The 21,137-nt window shown below is 33.1% G+C and overlaps 2 protein-coding genes across 2 annotated transcripts; one reads left to right on the forward strand and one right to left on the reverse strand.

Moving 5' to 3' along the window:
• Positions 1–5,915: 5,915 nt before the first annotated feature.
• Positions 5,916–9,559, reverse strand: LOC147071395 (uncharacterized). The gene is made up of 2 exons (XM_085948556.1): positions 9,499–9,559; positions 5,916–6,871 (listed from the first exon to the last, which is right to left on the reverse strand). The coding sequence occupies exons 1-2, from the start codon at positions 9,508–9,510 to the stop codon at positions 6,062–6,064; spliced, it is 822 nt and encodes a 273-aa protein (XP_085804682.1). The 5' UTR covers positions 9,511–9,559; the 3' UTR covers positions 5,916–6,061.
• Positions 9,560–14,342: 4,783 nt separating this feature from the next.
• Positions 14,343–15,086, forward strand: LOC147071396 (uncharacterized). The gene has a single exon (XM_085948579.1). The coding sequence runs from the start codon at positions 14,343–14,345 to the stop codon at positions 15,084–15,086; it is 744 nt and encodes a 247-aa protein (XP_085804705.1).
• Positions 15,087–21,137: the final 6,051 nt, after the last annotated feature.

Here is a 21,137-nt window from a genome sequence, read left to right on the forward strand (position 1 = left end):
AATCTTACTCCAGTGGACTGTCAGGACATTATTCTTACCATCACTAGAAAGACATTATAACTATTAAACATTGTAATATATCATCGACCATATTGAATGTTTGCATATCAAAAACATTATTTTTCTTGATAATTTTTTCAGAAGTTGCAATACATAGATAGATGTATAACACGAATGACGACAAAATAATAAAACTGTAACACCATTACTAACAACAGATGTATTTATTTATACAAATATTTTACCCATGTCACATCAGTATGACCAAGATAATATACAGTTAAGTCAATGTACAAAGAGAAAAAGTCATAACAATAGTTTATTAAATTTAAATAAATAAAAATTTGAACAACTAAAATACACAGTAAAAAAATATCTACATCCTTTATATGAAGATCATTGATTAGTCTTGCAGTCTTCACTATTTGTTGTTTGATAAGCTTTTTTGCACAAAAGAAAATCGTGCATCCAGTTTTCCGAAGAACATTAAAAATTTTCCACTAGTCAAAAGCTTTCTTTCTTATCACATATATCTTTGCTTCCACAAATATTCTTATAACATTTAAATTTTGCTCTGATTTATTCAGATTGAATTTTTCGTATTGATCTTTTTTTTAATTCTCGAGAATTTTGTTAACAGCTTCCCAAGAAAAGAGAATCTCGATATAAACAGTAAACAGTAACTATATAGTATGTCAAAAATTGTACGTTCGCTATAGTTGTGTGTGCATATTCTCTGAGGAGGTCGTCAAACAAAAGGAGAAACGCGGGTCGTAAAAACGTTATATATCGAAAAGTGCAAAACTGAAATGAATATTGTTTTTTTTTGCATAAACACTATCGACTGACGGTGCTTGATGGATTTTCAATATAAGTTGTGTACTATTCTTGCGACCCGAGTTTTGCGTTTCATCATCTTTAAGTTAAGCACTCACCGATGGTAAATGCATACTGATACACAATACAGTTAAATCTCGTTTATATGACAAATAAATACGATATGAACGTGACAACACAGGAAATTTGAAGTGTTTGAAAATAGTCAAAACGCTGAACATAAGGCACATATTTAAAAGTTTACATTGATCCAATTAGCAAAGAAAACACTCGTACTTATCGTTGTTTAGCACCCAGGTTAGCCTAGTCTAGTTCATAGACCGGCAATATTTGTATAAATACGAAGCCCAGAGTTCCATAATCTGAAAGAGTTTATAGCTGGAGTAATCAACTCTCAGGGTCACCATCATCTACCGCTAACCATTGTAAACTTATTGAATGGAGTAATAAATGCATCCATTCACATTCACGAGTAAATAAATTAAACTGCTGTGCGGCTGTGTGAATTGGCGGCCAGCATTGCAAACGTCAGTGCTATAAGCCTACGAGCAAGACTGCATTACTGTTACTCCTCTAAAAGAGTTCCAGCCCGCGGCTAATAAAAAAATGCATTTCGTTTTTTCCAATCTGTATTTAATCGACGACGCAATGTTTTTATCGAATGGGTAACAGCTGTTTCTCGTTAAAAGTCTATTTATACAACTGACGGTCATGAACTTCCGAGGATCGAAGATTTTAAATACATCGTAATCTTAACGGCCCACATGCTCAGCGTACTTCAAAATGGAGATTTTATGCTATTTTCAAAGCATGCTCCTGAACATTCGCGCGTTAACATGATCTAGCTCCCTACTTCATTTATCGTTTGTCAATTTATGTGCTAAGGCCGTATGTTGTAGCTTAACCACTGGGAAATGCCAATAGAAATGGCGTATTTCAAAAAAAAATACTACCTTATTATTAGGTCAATAATTATCATAAAGCAAACATTATTCATAGAATGTTTATTACATTTGGATGGTCAAAACATAGCTAATAATCAGTATCTTTAGAATTATCTTAAAATGTGTAATGAATAATAAAATGCCTAATTCTTGTCAAATTTGGGATCACAGAGATTATCAATATAATTAAATGTAAATATTTCACTATAATAATGTCGACATAAATTTTACTAATGGTTTTATAAATGCTTTTAAAAATTAATAAATATAAAAAATCTTAACACTACTTGACATGGACGTACTATAAAACATTAGAGCGAGAGGTTTAAAAGAATACTATTTTATGTAATAAAAATACTTTATGCAGTCATCAAATGTTTAAAATAAATATAAAGGATAATAAGGCTTCAAAATTATGTAAATAGATTATCTATAACGTTTAAGGAATGTCCAGGATCATGCTTTGAAAATAGCATAAAACCTCCATATTGACCAACGCGGCGCACGTCCCCCCTTAAGAAATTTATTAGATGATTACGAAGTCATTCTGAAATGTCTACAGATTCTATGTGTAAAAATATCTCTTAAATTTCTAATTTTTCAGTTTCCATAATATTATAAAGCATATTGCTATAAACCAACTTGTTTCTGCTCATGTTAGTGAAAACTTATTACAGTCTATGATATTAAGTTAAATACAGGTAACCCTCATTCATTGCGACCCCGGGATTACGAATTTGTTATATCGCTATCGATTTTTAATATTTATATATATTGTATGTATTTGGACAATATGTTCGACGTGTCCGGAACACTTACCGTTTTTTTCCAGATGTATTCTGCAGGCACCAAACTAGAAGACTCCAACCTTCGCACTGGATTAGCCAGTTCGTCACCGGCCATGGCAACTTCGCCGCCAGACTCCACGAGTTTGGCTTGATAGTAGATGGGCTGGGTTGTACCTGCGGACATGACCACCAAGATGTTGAAAACATCCTCTGGGATTATGCTTATGCTTATGGAACTCGAATGGAGCTGTTTGCCAGGGTCCGTCCTCACACGGGCCCAATTGGTCATGGAGATCTGATAGCAACCGAGGCCAACTTTGCGGCATTCGAGAAATTTGCAGCGTCGTATTGGGAGCAGGATAGTACCGACTCTTCTGTAGACTCATCCATTTCAATTCGTGACACTCAGTATGCGGATACACAAAGCGCTTAACGTCAGCGGACAGAAGAGCCAGTCCAAAAAACAAAAAAAAATATTTTATAAATATACTTTCTTCTTTAAGCACTACGGTGCATGGTTGCAGCATCAGTCCCATGCGGCTCCGTCTCGGGACGGAATGAGCACTTAAAATAACTTCTTTCAGACACGTTTAAAGCGTCATGGAAAGCGGCCGTGCATATCCACGGCTGTGCATATATGACGGGTGGTGGTGGGAACTTTCACTGTCCGGAAACTTATGCTTATACAGTTCGCCGTAAAATGTTGTATCGGAAATATATGGCCATATGTATATTAAAGACCGTCTATCCTCTTTTTATCGTATAGTACCTACTGACATAAAATAAATTTATGTCTAAATAAAACACGGTTCTTGTTGGTTTACACTTTACAGGAAGCCAGCAGCAGTCAAATTTTGAAAGTAGCCAATATACTGGATTATTTTTTAAGTTAGGTTTTCATTCTTGAATTCATGAGTTCATGAATTTTGCCAAAATTAGCTATGAAAATTGAATAAATACATATTGCATCTAATAAAGTTGGAGACCGTATAGTATACAGTCATTTCTTTCCGATAAGGAAGCTCACGGTGAACTGTGCCATGGTGAAAAGTTTTACGTACAATTTACATATAACCGTTGGAGCCACGTCTTATAGATCCTTTTTTGCAACGTGAAACAAAATCAATATTACTTATTCAGTTTATAGCTGTTATACTTGCTATTTTTAGATTTTATGTATGATATTTATTTTGTTAGATTAGGCTTAGGTTATTTTGTTTAGTTTATTAATTGAATGTTTTTATATCTTAAACTAGAAAATTTTACCAGATGGCAGTGCTACCTGTCAATATTCTTGTCGATGCACTCAACAACACTATTTAGCTAACAATAATTTAATTTTCCATTTCAAAATTAAATCAATAAAGAGATACAATATCCATAACTAAATAACGCATCAAATTCCAATAAAGATTGGTATGTATCGATTTTGATAAAGCCGGTGTATTTTACATGAGTTTCATTGGTATTATTTTAATGTAGTTTTTTTATATAATACAACATTATATGGAATGGGGTAAGAAGCGTATAATGAGAAGTATGCAGTGTAAGTGTTATAGTTATGCAACCGCGCAACAAAGCCGCAAACTATTTCCCAAGAGAGATAGCTTGTTCTTAGCTATGGATTTGTATATACCTTTGGCAGGCAGGGAATATGTGTGTGTGTGTGCTGTACTGCGCTGCGTGTGCTGCTTTAAAGACAGACAGATAAATCGAGATAATATTATTATTTTATTTTTTAAATCCACAGATAATCACAAAATTTTGCTTATTGCGACCGTGTCCAAAATCCCTAGTGGCCAACATTAGTATATAATATAATATATAGTTGGCAACAGTTCCACGAGATGTGATGCCATTGTTTTATTATAGATATTTTAACCTTATTGTCTTTATTGTTTGACATATCACACGAATTGAATTTGGAACGTCGCCCAATAAAAGCACATTATCAATTTATTATAAACATCGAAAGCTCATTTTACAACGTTTTTATTAGGTCATATTCTTATTTGTCCGGTGGTTTTTAAATTTTCTGTTGAATCATATAAACTTGACTTGACTAGCTTAAGCGATCAAAAAAATTTGTATTAGATAGAAATAATACTGAAATGTCATTTTAACACTCATATTGATGTCCATAGTAACGAACGTATATATTAATAATTTAGTTGCTAGAACCCCAGTCCCCTAGCAATCAATAATAGTGGATTGGATTACGGATTTCTTCAGAAATAATTTTTCATACAAAACAGAAATAACTGAAAATGAATTTAATTCTACTTAAAGATGGCTAAAAGTATTAAAAAAATGCACTGGCATCGTGTTCTGATATATTCTAAAAGTTTCAAATGTCTAGCTAGTCGGGAAGTTAGTTAAACGTCGATTTCAAGATTTGTACCGGACAAATAAGAATACGACCTAAGAAAAACGTTGTAAAAATGGCCCCCATTCTGCGTGAATAAGAAAATCATAATGGCAACTGAGCGATGTTTATATATTTTGTGGAGTTTACTAATTTAAATATACTTCAAGTGCTTGCAAAATAATTTTAATTGTCATAACAGAAATAACGTATAATACGGCTCCTTCTAGTTATAGTCCAAATTATTTGTACCATACAGTTGAACTATAATCTCTTCCTCTTCTTCTAATCTCCAAAATCATAGCATATCGTTGCCCCAAAAGCAAAAGGCCACTTATGCAAAAATAAGATTTTGAGAAAAACGCATTTAAATTACTTAGTGAAAAAAAAATCATGTGGAGGTTATTTCTTAATAATATTTTGAAATGAAATTCAGAGCACATGACGTGACTTCTTACTCAAAGATTGAAATGCAGTTTATATATATATATTTAATATCCTGTGAAGATTCTCGTCATAGGGGCTCTTTTTCTGTAACAAAATCTTTTTTTTTTACATAGGCCTTTACACATTTTAAAATAATTACACATTTTTTTATATTATTTTTGTAACCACTGCACATAGACTGGCAAAGTCGTGTACACGTTACGTTTTTGTTATACGTTAATTGAAGATTAGTTTACAAATTTAATACACAAGTGACCTTTATTTTCTTTCGTAAATTGTGATTTCATGAATTTAGTTCCACAAAATAAATGCCATTATAATGTAAAGAAAAAATACGAACAAAACTGCATTTATAACTGCAAAACCGTCAAAATGTCAAGAGTGCCCTTTTGCGTTTGGTTTGTCGATATTTCCTTACATCTTTGCTTAATCAAAAACAATGTGTACATGTTTATATGTCTAACCCGTCATCAATTCTCTGAAAAACAAATATACAGTGTAGTGAAAAAAATCAAAAAAATATTTTTTATGTTTGCAGTATATTTTTGCAGTAAGTCGTCACAGGTACACGATATTTGAACATATTGCAATAATAATAATTAGTGAGATCTCAACTTAATGCAACTCAAAAACATTATATTATTATTAAGTTCACAAATCAGGCAGCGGCCATTTTGTTCTTAGTGATGGTGAATTGTGATCTTCTGAGATGACACGGCACCACCGGAATGAGAATGTCCAGAATAACCGGATGATCCAAGAGATGAGAAACCGCCATGTGAAGAAAATCCACTTGAAATACCATGTCCAGAGAAACCACCTCCTTGTCCACCGAATCCGCCATCAAATCCACCACCGCCTCCTCCTAAAGCGTTTCCACCTCCTAGTCCATTACCTCCTCCGATTCCATTTCCTCCTTGATTGATGATAACTGGGACCTGTCTCTGAATGACAATTGGTTGAGGTACATTAACAGTGTAAGGCCTGTCAACTGGAACTGGGTATGGTCTTGGCACTGGTACTTCTACTCTCTGGACTACTTCGACTTGAACTGGAACTCTGACGGTGTAAGGTACTGGTCTGTTGACGTACACTGGCACTGGTCGTTCTCTGGTGATGGTGTAAGGCCTCGGTACTTCTACGGCGTATGGTCTGTTAACTGGAACTTGAACTGGAACGGGGACTGGTCGGTCAACTGTAACTGGGTAGGGCTGTGGTACTGGTACTTGGACGGTGTTAGTGATGACTCCACCACCGGCTCCTCCCCCGGCACCACCACCGAATCCAGCACCTCCATCACCACCAGTGCCTCCAAATCCACCTCCACTTGAGCCGAAACCTCCCCCTGACCCGAAACCTCCTCCATGTCCGGAGAAGTCATGTCCAGAGCTATGCCCGCCATATCCAAGGTCTTGAAGTCCTCGCTTCTCTTGGTGCTTCGTTTCAGTAGCGCCAACAAATGCAACAAAGGCCACGAAAGCCAGGTATGTCTGAAATTAAAATAATAAACTTTAATTATTGCGTAATCCAAGCCAGGTATAAATCGTGCACAAAGCCTTTATTTGGCAGTTAATCATATTTCATGTAACCTTAAAAGTTAACTGATATTTGGATGAATGTATAATATATACCTAAATGCGATAAGTGTGACCAACCATATTATGTCACTTTTAGAATATACGAGGGAACACCCTCGTATTAATATCATAGTTAAAGATTTAAAATGCAACTTAATCTCGATTTAAATTCTGATAATATCAATTCAACGAGCCATGATTTAGGATATATACTAATATTAGAAACATTTAACTAGTTATCTCATTTGCTTTATAATATGAAATTTTAAATATCTGATCTACTCACTCAATAATTCTTTACATCATAATATCACAATTCTTTTACAAATTATGATGAATTAATTACCACGAAATAAAAACTCAATATCGTGAAAAGATCTCATTTTTTTATATATATGATTATTTCTTTTTGGAAACATATTTTTTCTCATAAAATAATAGTAAATGAATAAACCGAAATGTGTTTATGATGCACGTATTCCAAATTAAAACATAAATAAGATAAAAAGAACTTTTTATATACAACATTTTTAAATTTTCTGTTGAATGATATAAACTTGACTCGCTAGCTTAAACGATCAAAAAAAATTGTACTTGATAGAAATAATACTGAAATGTCATTTTGACACTCATATTGATTTACATAGTAATGCATGTATATATTAATAATTTACTTGCTAGGACCCCAGCTAGCAATCAATATTAGTGGATTGGATTACGGATTTCTTCCGAAATAACTTTTCATACAAAACAGAATTAACTGAAAACGAATTAAATTCTACTTAAAGATGGCTAAAAGTATTAAAAAATACATTAGCATCGTGTTCTGATATATTCTAAAAGTTTCAATTGTCTGCTAGTCGGGAAGTTAGTTAAAAATCGATTGCAAGATTTGTACCGGACAAACAACCACTGGACAAATAAGAATACGAGCTAATAAAAACGTTGTAAAAAAATAACAGCCATAATCCTAGAGCCTTGTGATCATAGGTACCACCTTCCCAATCGGTGTCTTTTGACTCGGCACGGGCCTAGGACGATTCGGCGCCCGGACAACTGGGCGTCACGCAGTGGAATTAAATTTGAAAATAAATAGACGTTCGTAAATTATAGGTAGGTAGGTACTTTAAAAATATATATTTAATATTATTATTTATATTTACATTATTTTATTATTATTTAATAATTGGTGAGAATTTAAATATGTACACGTAAATATTGATTTAATTGTGCATATTTTTGTTTAAGTTCTAACGGGAAGAGAGTTCTTTTATTTTTTCTCAATAAAAAATATTAAGTATGTTAAGAGCAAAATAAATAAGTAGTAGATAGAAACTGATTAAAATTCCTCGTCTACTTTCTGTATAGCATCGTAACGAATGTCTATTTATTTCATTCGACAGTGCGGCGCCCAATTTTCCTTGCGCCCAGTTATCCCATTTCCACTCGGCACTATGCCGTGATTATGGATTCCAATCCCGAGATCTCGAGCTATTTTCGATACCAATGAATCCCGGGATTGGTAAAAATAATCCCGAAACTTTCAGGATTGATTGTTTTTATTAATTTTTATGGAAAATAAAATAAAAACGAAAATATGACAGAAATAATACTTTTAATAACAAATAACTACATTAGAAATAAACTGAGTTAGAATGAAGTTTGATTTATTACCCACAAGTAAGTTGCCGATTCATTTTATTTTTGCATATAAATTAATATTATTGGAATAATATTGGAAAAAAACAATGCTTCGCACATTTAACAAAGTAATTCCACCATGCTCTCATACGTTTTACGGCAGTTTCATATTTGGCTGACTAATTAGATTAATGAAGCGGAAAAGCCATACACCATGATTTGCTTTACTATTTTTAATCTCGCTAACCCATCCATTAAGTCTTCACTATCGGAAATAGCAATCTCATATTAAATTCACATTATTATTAAATTTATATTACAATATTATTTACTCCATTAAACTTATGTATTTCTAAGATTGAACGTACACAATATTAACAATAAATGTCTTAATACTTTGGACGCGGAAGACGCACACGGTGCGTAATGACCAGGCGGCCGATCGATGTAATTAACGTGCATTTTAAATGGTGCAATTAAAATCTCATTATCTCTTCAGCAGCGAAAGCGTTAAATAGTATAAATTATAGTAGATTTATTTTTGACCGATTTTATCAATGTTAATTGTATATATAAAAAAATTATATTAACTATCGAAAAAAATGCCAATCCCTGGATTGTCAAATTGTAATCCTGAAATCCCGGGATCAAAATTTTGGCTCGGGATTGCATTTCCTAGCCGTGATATTGCATAATATAATAATTATCGGTTAATAGTTACTATCAAGCTTTCAAATATGTCATTTTTATTATTTACACTGTAGGAATTTATAGTGGCGCTTTCAAGCATCGATTCAGATCTAAATCAGTTATGGTATTCTTAACAAATGAAAACATCAAATTGAAAGAATTGATTACTAGTTGTTGAATTTAGTATTAATATAAATATGACTTCATACCAGTGGTGCCATGTTCTCTGGTGAATAATGGGATGTGCAGTCAGAACCGCTGCCTTGGACGACTGATGCTCGATGGATAATTTGTTTCCTTTTTATGCATCCACTTCAAATATATTTGAAAATTAATTAAAATACTTTCTACATAACATCTGGACACGCTTCAAGCAGCCGAGATGTGAGATAATATCATTATTTTATTTAATTTAGACTAGTTTTGATAAATTATAAAATCCGGTCGTATTATCGAAATGTTGGAAAATAATACGCAAAGAATTATTGTGAGATATTCAAACATACATAGACCATGTTAATAATAAACCAGCGATGAACAAATGTTATTTTACACCAGCACCAATATTGAAATAGATAATAAATTTATTTTGGTAAGCAATAAATTATTAAAATTACGAAAGTAAATAAATTAATTTAGCAATATACTCATATAATTATGTGAAAGATAAGCCCTCGTGTGGACTAATTTTCTTCGATTACATACAATTCGTGCACTGATACTTGAGGGATATCAAGTAGCGTAAATAATAAAACATACAGTTTATTAATTATTTACATTATTAAACTAATTATTTGCAACATAATTTATACATTGCTCGTCGATGTGCTATGAGTCAGAGTATGGACCTAATAGGTTAATCAAGTGGCTGACATCAATTTCTCTTAAAAACAATAATCTGATAATTCTACTCTATGGAGGCCAATGACGTTATTAGGGTCGGACATGGTCGGAAAAAAAATAAAACACATTTTTGTTTTGAAGGAATTTTGACGTATTTTAAATTAAATAGTCAAAAACACGTATATTACTATGCTATGACTATACTATGACTATTTGATATTTTACCTTCAAGATAACTGATCAAACAACAATACAATATTAAAAATAGTTATTAAAATTGTAATAATAAACTAAGCCTTAACTAATCTTTAGATTAATAAAGTCTGAGCATATCTTTTTGCACAAGCAACGAGTGGTCCACTGTTCAGCTGTCAAAATCAGATCGCAGATTGCTTGACATATTGATTCGCCTTTTCTCGTTTCAAATTGAATTATAAAAAATTCTCAAATCAAATATATTTACTATCAGTGCTATTTATAAATAATATACATTCCTGTTATTCATCAGCTGTCAAAGTCAGACTAGTCCTTCACACAAAAACCGGTGGTAATATCGATTTCCAAAAAATATGTAGCATTGATCTATGCATTACATTTGCAGAAGGTGTGTTAATGCTAGTGTATTATTTATCATGTAACTCATCTATTCAAATCAAACTATTCCCTGTGTCAAGACAGCTGGAAATATCGATTTGTAATAGCATTTTAAAAGTCGTATTTTTATTAGCAGTGAAACCGACAGACACGTCAGTATGAGGACTCTCTATAGAGACTGTTCTATAACAATGACAGGTCACCCATAGACAACAACGGGAGAGGTGGAAAAGGTAAGACCAGTCGTTGGGAATGTATCGGCTTTCTACTTGAGTCGGCAATGACTAAGCCCATTCAACAAACTATTTAAGCTTTTTTTTTAAACTAAAAATTAATTGGTATATTATCGTTAATTAATTATAATGTTTTAGATACATACATTTATGTACTCGTAGTGATTGATTAAATTACCTTAAATAATGGTAAATATCAGTCAATTGCAAAGAGATTGAAAGACTGAATTGTATATTTTTCGTATATATTTCGTATTTTTTAAAAATCATAAAAAATCTTATAACAAAATTTAAAAAAAATAACAACTGAGCTGAGATAACACAATTATGATATCAGCTTAAATAATTTAAAGATGTTAAATATTATTAAGGTAAATTGTACATTTTATGGGGGCAGAAAACAGTGGAAGTAACTTATGGAGGCCTTCATCCAGCAGTAAATCGACCCCGGCTGATTATCATGATACTTTTTTTATAGAAACCAATAATCATACATGCATACATAATATCTTCATTTAATAAACTTTTTTATTATTCAATGCATAAGACACGATATTCTATATATTATTGAACATACATAATTTGAAAAATCTCATGCATATATTATATACCAACTAGAAAAAATCTGATGGGGGTTGTAAGACAAACCGATAAAACTTCTCGAAAATAGTGCACTTGTACGAGGAGGTAAAGTGGTCAGATTGAAGCGATTAAGTGATGAGGTAATGTACGGGTAGAAAGGCACCCGCACCTACATCCAACCGTTGTTGATCGTCCGAGGTCACTCGGCATTGGCTGGATATTCATCGAAATGCTACGGCTGTGTTGAAAGGCACACACGTGTATTTCCAACTGTTGTATTCCTCATTGGTTTGAAATCAATGCGTACTTACATGTCTTTAGTTTTATCGTTGTATTATACTCGGACCAATGACATATTAAATGGACATCTCACTTCATATCGGCGCGCATGAGAAATTGTGCATGAGAGTCATTCACAGATGCATAGGTAGACGTCACGTGACCATATGACGTATCCATTTCCATTATGCGATACAAGCTTCGAGAATTTATAGTAATATAACCTTTATTGTAATGGCGTATTAGTGTCATTACTCATTACGTTAGAAACAGATTCTAGGTTACTTACGACTTCTCGGAGATTAGACGCAAGTGACCCCAGCGCATCACAGGCGTCTGTCCAATGGTTTCTGTCATTCAATTGCATTGAATAAACATTCATCAATATGTATCTTAAAATGGTATTTTATCAATAATAAATAATACTAACACATGAAAAGTGATATCCCATCTTTCTTGGAGTGTTTAGTAGATTTTTTTACAATTTTTAACTATGCACATTGGCATTTTGTAACACAATAATAACGGCGGAGTCGAAACCTGACAGTCAGAAATTTTGTATGGGCAGACCCAGCGGTGTCGCCGGACCGCTTGCTAGCAGAATGTTCATTTGAGCGTAGGATACCGATATTAAAATATGAATTTCGCCATCCGGCAGACCCGACACAGAGTGAGTGTCATTTTATTTTCCAGATGCTTCGTCCATATTAATGTCATTGACTCGGACGAAGTCACTGGTGGTTTCTAGTGATGAATATGTATGTATGTTCTGAGATCGTTGTCGTCAGAATAGTAACACACGTTTTCTGTTTTTTATTTCCTTCGTGTTTTTGAGAAGTTTTTTTAATGTTAAAATATTATAATTTTTAAAATCTTTGAGAAACATAAAACTATTTCCTGTTTATCTAGATAAAAAAAACTTCATACATATCTGACGCAAATTGGGATTTCAATTATTTTATTGAAATTGTCGAATGTTTGTTTATGCCTATGACTGAGCAATGAATGCATGATGTAAATTTAACCATATTTTAATCTTAAGATTGGCATTTTTAATTTTTAGATTAAATAAAAATAATGCAATGTTTATACGATGCGAGAGATAAGTAATTCATACCATCTACATAACAAGGTATTTGCAGATTCGCAAAATTATTGGAGTGAACTCTAATTAATTCTGAATGCAATTCGACGAAGCTTTTAGGAGGGGGCTGAGATATAAATAGATTGGGTGATTAGTGAAAATTATCAGTTGCATTTGACAGCGATCCATACACGATCAAATATGAAGTTTATGGTAAATAAAAAAAAACTTTTTATCGTATTTATTGTAAACATGTTATAAATTTTTTATTTAATTTTTACCGTCATTATTAATAACAAGCTTACGAGTAACATTAAGATGAAGTACAGTGTTATTGTAGTTTTACCATGTGCATCTAGCAAGAGAATACGAAAGATACAGTTTAATATTACGCATTGATAATCTACATTTAAAAGTACTTTTATAAGTATTCTTTTTAAATTTCTAGATAAATTTAACATAATAATAAATATCTTAAAAACCTCTTTAACACGTTCGAGAAAACTACATTTAAATGATAAAAAATACTCATGAAAATAATAGAATTAACGACTTCAACGGTATAGTTTGTAAGTGTATCGTTGAATTTTAAAAAAATGTGTTGAACAATTTAATCTATACTTAGCTAAAAATGTCAATCGTATTAAATTGCATATTTCGTATTTTGTTTCTAGATACGTCAGTAGCGCTGCTCTCCCCATTAAGGGCTAAACATTATTAAAATGGTTTTTTTTAATTACTATTGTATATTTAGTATACGTTGTATGAACGTACCATTTCAAATTATAGTAAATAATGTGTTTTTTTAATTATCTATGTACGTAGAGTATACGTTTTATAACTTTTTTGCACTTTTTACTACTCTGATACGCCTCTTTGCCTGATGACCTATCATAAAATTAGATCAAATAATATTCATTGTTGTTTTAATTTAATAAAACGCATTTTTTGTAGTACTTATTCCACTTTTAATTAATAAATTAGGACCGGTTTCGTCCGCCTCAGAGAGACATTTTCAACCCTCTGAGGCGGACGAAACTGGTCCTAATTTATTGATTGAAAGTGGAATAAGTACTGCAAAAAAATGCGTTTTATTAAATTAAAACAACAATACTACGCAGTTCCACCATGAATTGACAGTTAACAAAATAAAAGAAATCAAATATTATTCATTTGTATAAATATTATATCTAGTAATAAATAATTAAATATATAATATATTATGTAAAATATATATGTTTAGAATATATTGCATCATTTTCATTCTATTGCCGAAGTGCAAAGTTATGAAGCATACTTTCTAAACGTGTGACTTTTTTACTTTAATGTTGCCCTGTTAGCTATGGAAAATTATGTTTTAACATTTTGTTCCTAATATTTCAGTCAATAATGAGTATTTATTTTACCTTTTCAGACCGCTATTACCCTTATCGGGTGCATGGGCTTGGCCTGTGCTACCGCAAACAAGAAGCAAGAGAAACGTGGACTCCACGATCTTGGATATGGTGGAGGTGGCAGCTTTGACAGCGGGAGTCACGGTTTTGGAGGCGGTGCGGGAGGTGGATTCGGAGGCGGAGCTGGCGGCGGTGGATTCGGAGGCGGTCTAGGAGCGGGTGGTGGTCTGGGAGGCGGCGGTGAAGGTGGAGGTGTCCAAGCACCCCAAGTCATCACGAATACAGTCCAAGTTCCCCAGCCTTACCCAGTTCCAGTAGAAAGACAGGTTCCAGTACCCGTCCGCGTTCCCGTTGATCGACCAGTCGCCGTTCAAGTAAACAGACCATATGCGGTTACCGTTGATAGACCAGTACCTTACAACGTCGATAGACCAGTCCCTTATGCAGTGAGGGTACCATACCAAGTACCAGTCATTAGAAGGGTGGAAGTACGTGTACCAAGGCTCTACCCAGTACCAGTTGACAGGCCATACCCAGTGCAAGTTGCCCAGCCTTACATCGTAGAAAGGAGAGTTCCTGTTTATATCAACGCCGGTGGAAACGCTGGTGGAGGATTCGGAGGAGGAGCTGGCGGTGGTGCCGGCGGTGGTGCAGGAGGATTTGGATCATTCGGAGGAGCTGGCCAAGGTTTCGGAGGATACGGTCATGGAGGATCATCTGATTATTCTTCGTCTTCTGGATCATCGTATTCCGGTGGATACTCAGGACACTCTTCTTATCACCACTGAATATGTAGACATGTTTAAAACCATTTCTATTGAATGACCCATCGCAAAATCGTGATATTTTTGATCGTAGTATACTTTTAATATTATATCACGACATCCTAATCAATAATTAGATTAATTATTATCATTTTCTTCTTACCTGAAATTACAGTACCTAATAGTATTTCTGAATTGTAGTTATGTTTGACGTAATGAATTCTATAACTTGTTAATGTACCTGAATAAGAAGACAATAAAGTTAGTAAACTTCAAATATTACTATTGATTATTATGTACCTATATCCTTTTATCATAAGATTCCCCCACGATGGTTGATTGCTAATAAAGTTTAGGTCTATAATGTCGTGGGTCTCGGTTACCCGGAATCCCGGATCGGTTATGTTATTACAACGTTTTTCTTAGCTAGTATTCTTATTTGTCCGGTGGTTCTTTGTCCGGTACAAATCTTGCAGTTTAAATAACTAACTAACTAACTTCCCGACTAGCTAGACATTTGAAACTTTAATAATATATCAGAACACGATGCCAATGCATTTTTTAATACTTTTAACCATCTTTAAGTAGAATTGAATTCATTTTCAGTTAATTCTGTTTTGTGTGAAAAGTTTTTTCGACACCATTATTGGTTGCTAGGGCTCTGGGGTCCTAGCAACTAAATTATTAATATATACGTGCGTTACTATGGAAATCAATATGACATGTCAAGTACATTTTTTTTTGATCGTTTAAGCTAGTCAAGTCAAGTTTATATGGTTCAACAGAAAATTTAAAAACGTTGTATATAAAAAGTTCTTTTTATCTTGTAATTATTATTTCAATGTGTATTTGGTCCCATAGTATCAGTATAATAGGTGCCAAGTGGCTAGCATCGATTTCTAATAAAACCTAATGTTAATACAACCTCCAGTCTGTGGAGTCCCATATTATGATCGTCTTAGGATCGAACATGGTGATGTAATGTGTAATGTATTTATCATACATATTCATAATTAAAAAATCTGATATTTCATATATTGTCGGAAATTAACGCTTATTAATAGCATTAGTTTAACATTATACTTTTTATTCAATTCGATGATCACCATAAAATCATCAACATTAAGTTCGACGCGGACGACACGGCTTCCGTGTCCCCGTTAAACAGCCATTAGATGCAATTAGCATATTATTTAAATGCGGTAATTAAAAATTAATTAAAAGGTACTCATTGATTGTGTTAACTTCACCGACATTGTAGTGCAAACAACACAAGTGAAAAACACAAAGTAAGTGAGTATTGTAAAAAATCAAATCAGGAGAATAATATTATAGGTAGGTACATTAAATATAGGTACAATATTTGATGTGTTATTAAATAATCTAGTAATAAATTTAATAATAATTAAAAATTGTTATTTAATTAATTGAGTCCATAATGTTATCAAAATCTAATTTCATGTATATTTTATTAAAAATAAGTGTGTTAGATTTTTTTTACATTTAACATATCAAGCTCAGAGAGTCAAATTATTTTTTTCCATGAAACATGGCGATGATATTGGAGATTTCATTAACCTGAGCTGTGCTCCGGTGCTCTCCAGTAGATTTTGAGCCCTGACTGAGTCAGTATTTATTTTATAGAATTCCATTTTACAATATAATAATATAAATTATATTAAAAATGTAATATACTTCACTCGCACCACAACATGAATTATTGAATTTTTTTATAGTTCTACTCTACTGTTTTCTAAAATTACTAGAAATAATAATATTAAGTACGTTTTCACACATAACATTAGAAAAAACTTATTTGATTAAAAAGAGGTGTAAATATTCTTGTAATAGATGTAATAGATGAGATAAATAAAAGCGGATAATGATTATAAAATTATTGAAAAAAGTTGGTACTATATTCTATGTTGTGTTATTTTAATTAATACAAATATTAACTATATCTTATTACATGATATTAAAAATGTGAGACATTTGAATAAGTATGTAATTATGTCTAAAACGTTACAGCCAGTAATTTCATAATCGCCTAAAGTTGAGAACATTTTATTTATCCGGGCACAACGACCGGAAATAGGCTGTGACCCCATCGTTGTCGTCCTTGTTTTGGCCCAATTCTCGCTACTCTTCTCTAATACCATGTTTTGATTACACTAGGTATTTTTAAGCCGAATTAAAATAATATCCACAAAGTAATAATATATCTAAATGAACGAATAATGACATAATACAATATTTTAGACGTATTACTATAATATTTTTTTTCCAACCATGTCCGATCCTAATATGATCATAATATGGGCCTCCACAGAGTGGAGGTTTGTATTAACAGATTTTATTTTTACGAGAAATGGATGTCAGCCACTTGCTCAACCCATTAGGTCCATACTCTGACTCATACACAAATTGTAAAACAATATGTATACTTGCCAGACCCAGGATTCGAACCTGGGACCCTCGACACTATAGGCCGGCGTTTAAGCCACGCGGCCATCGTGGGGTATGAATCTTTTTCACGATTTTCACGATATCCGTATTATAAATAAAGGCTCTATTTTAATGTGAGACAAATTATTGATAATTTACATTTCAAAGTGTTTTAATAATTACAATATGTCGTATCTAAAAGCATAAAAAGCAAATATATACTTACATTAAAAAAACAGTGTTTATAAAATCTTGTATGGTTCTGTTCATCGTTTATTAAGAATTGTTCAGTGTAGTAAAAATTGTTTTGAATAATTTATAGTATTCATGAAGAAAAATCGATTTTACAAAAATAAATAAAAATATGATTACGTTAAATCATATTTATTTGCCACGTTTAGATACTGAAATTTTACGAAAGGAAGCGTTAATACAATTATACAATAACGAAAATAAAAACATAATTTTTAAGTTTTAGTCGTTTTTTTTAAATTATGAATATTTAGGGTACATCACAACATGGTATACAAGAAGTCATTCAATATGACACATTTACAGCTTATTGCAATGATAATAATATTGAAATTATGAATAACAACATAAATTTATGGGGACGTAACGTAGTCCCACCATTGGTGGTAATTATTTGTTAGCACTTCCTGTCAGATCGGTGACTTTATTAATTTCCTATGTGTAGCTTAATTAAATATTTCATTATAAATTTTCATCGCTTGCTGTTATTCTGCGCAGTCAAAAATCCAACTATTGACAACATAACATAACAATAATTGTAAAATGCAATGTCAAAAAATTAAAATGACTATGGTCGCCATGTCCACCTTTGTAAGAATGCTCAAATATAAGATATACATTTAATATAAGTACGTAATTTACTAAAACGTAAACTTCTTTATGTTATGTATGTTTGCGTTGATAGATTTTCAAACGTGAAAATCACAATAGGTACCTAAATATGTACTATCATTATTTCAATTCCACGACTGCAAAGAATTTTCAAGGGACATACAAGGGTATAATAGAAACATTATATAATGAAAGTAGATTTACCCATCAATTTATATTATCAGCTGTTGAATTGTAAAACCTTTTTATCAATATGGTTTTAAAACGCCGAACATCAATATTATTGTGACACTATTACATAATATTATATTTTATTTTATTTACACCAATTTCAACACGAAAACTAATGCACGATTGCTTTTGTTTTGAAAATATCATGTAGAATTGACATGAAATTTGAAAATAATGACATGACATCAGTGACAAATAGTCTCGCAGCTCGAGTGTTGATTGGCTGGGTGAGCTCTGATTGGTCATTGAATTGGCATGATCATTTTATCATGACTGAGTATTTCTGATATATTAAGTGGTCACGATCGCTGTATGGAAGATACATCCCCCTCTGGTCACACCTCAATAAGGTTAACAAATCCGACCATGTCCGATCCTAATAGGATCATATGGACCTCCACAGAGTAGAGGTTTGTATTAACAGATTTTGTTTTTTACGAGAAACGGATGTCAGCCACTTGCTCAACCTATTAGGTCCATTCCCTGACACAAATTGGAAAACAATATTTGTACTTTCCAGACCCAGGATTCGAACCTGGGACCCACGGCGCTATAATCGAACGCTTCAGCCGCGTGTATATAAAACCCATGTATAGAACAAAAATTTTATGCAATACTTTAATTATAGATGTATCTCGATATTGATTCTAATGAATGAAAGGTGTATTTTTTGTGGTTTTGTCATAGGATAAATTTGAGTTATCAGGCATGTATGCATTTTTATTTGAACTAAAAAGAGCAGTGTAAACAAAATAGTAATATACATATGATGTGTTTAAACTATTTTATTTAGGATATTCAGGTACATCAACTAGACATAGTATTCAATATTATTCAGAATGTCATTCGTATTACATATCCATACCTACATTACAGCATATTCAGGGCTAAGTAAGAACTTTCAAGAAATAAAATCCAATACAAGTATTGTGAAAATTGACTATTGACCAAGATATCATGCGATGGTCGTTTCATAATTAATAATATTTTCTAGTGGTGATAAGAAGAATGTCCTGACGATCCACTGGAGTAAGATGCTCCCGAAGATGAAGAATAATCAGATGAACCTCCATGACTATATCCGCCAAATCCTTGACCTGCTCCTCCGAATGATCCAAATCCTTGTCCAGCACCACCGGCAGCACCTCCGCCGAATCCTCCTTGGTCATTTCCACCAGCATTGATGTATACAGGAACTCTCCTTTCGACGATGTAAGGCTGGGCAACTTGTACTGGGTATGGCCTGTCAACTGGCACTGGGTAGGGTCTTGGCACACGTACTTCTACTCTTCTAATGACTGGTACTTGGTATGGTACCCTGACTGCATAAGGGACTGGTCTATCGACGTTGTAAGGTACTGGTCTATCCACGGTGACTGCGTACGGCCTGTTTACTTGAACTGCGACAGGTCGATCAACTTGGACGCGAACGGGTACTGGAACTTGTCTTTCTACTGGAACTGGGTAAGGTTGAGGAACTTGGACTGTGTTGGTGATGACTTGGGGTCCTTGACCGGCACCTCCAGCTCCTCCCGCACCTCCACCCACTCCTAGATCACCTCCGAATCCACCTCCAGCGCTCCCACCGAAGCCGTGACTTCCGCTATCAAGACTGCCACCTCCCCCATAGCCAAGATCGTGGATGCCGCGTTTTTCTTGTTTCTTGGTCGGAACAGCGCAGGCTAACGCCATGCACCCAAGGAATGGTAGCAAAGTCTGGAAATTAAATAATGCCACATGAAGAAATAAAATTAAAGGTTATCAGAAAATACTTTCGTACGTAGGTGCGTTTGTCAGAGTTTTTATGCAAGTCCGGAGAAACATATATATGCCCGTAAATTAATAATCATTAAATAAAACTCATTTGTACAAAATTATTTTAAATGTTTTTATGGAAGTTGCCGTATTTTTTTGTGCTATACCGCTTGTGTAAACATGTGGAAGCAAGTAAGACAGATTCACGGTGCTTCATCGGGAGTAGCAACACGTGGTCTCGTGAAATGTTGTTTTGATTAAAGTGCACATAGTTATACTATGTGAACTGTTAAAACTATATTGATTCGTGTAGCAATGTTTACGTGCGTTAAGTTTCAGATAGATATTTGTGCATGTGCATTATTTGATTGAACTAGGCTCAATGCCAACTTTTCTCAATTTTTCCCCATAATAATAAAATTATGAATGCTTATATAATTTTCTAAATTAAACTTTTAATGAACTACATAGTTTTTAAAACACTTCTAAGAAATATTTAACAACTAAAAAAAATATTGTTTGTAAAAAATACAACACCCAGCAGGATTTGAACCTGCGCCCCCATATGCTCTGACCACTAAACTATACGTGTCCTATGTAATTGCGATACATTCTTAAATTTTGTGAATTATTCGTTGACTAAAAATGGTTTATCAAACTTTTAATATTTATAAAACTATTTCATATATTAAAATAAACATTAAATATTTAGGCAAAATTTGCCTACAATAAATATATAATTAAATTAAATAAAATTTAAATGAATATCATGATTGTGTT

This window comes from Rhyacophila brunnea, unplaced genomic scaffold (assembly GCF_057557595.1).
Source record: "Rhyacophila brunnea isolate RB1 unplaced genomic scaffold, BYU_Rbru_1.0 scaffold_20, whole genome shotgun sequence".
In the NCBI taxonomy this organism is placed as follows: Eukaryota; Metazoa; Arthropoda; class Insecta; order Trichoptera; family Rhyacophilidae; genus Rhyacophila; species Rhyacophila brunnea.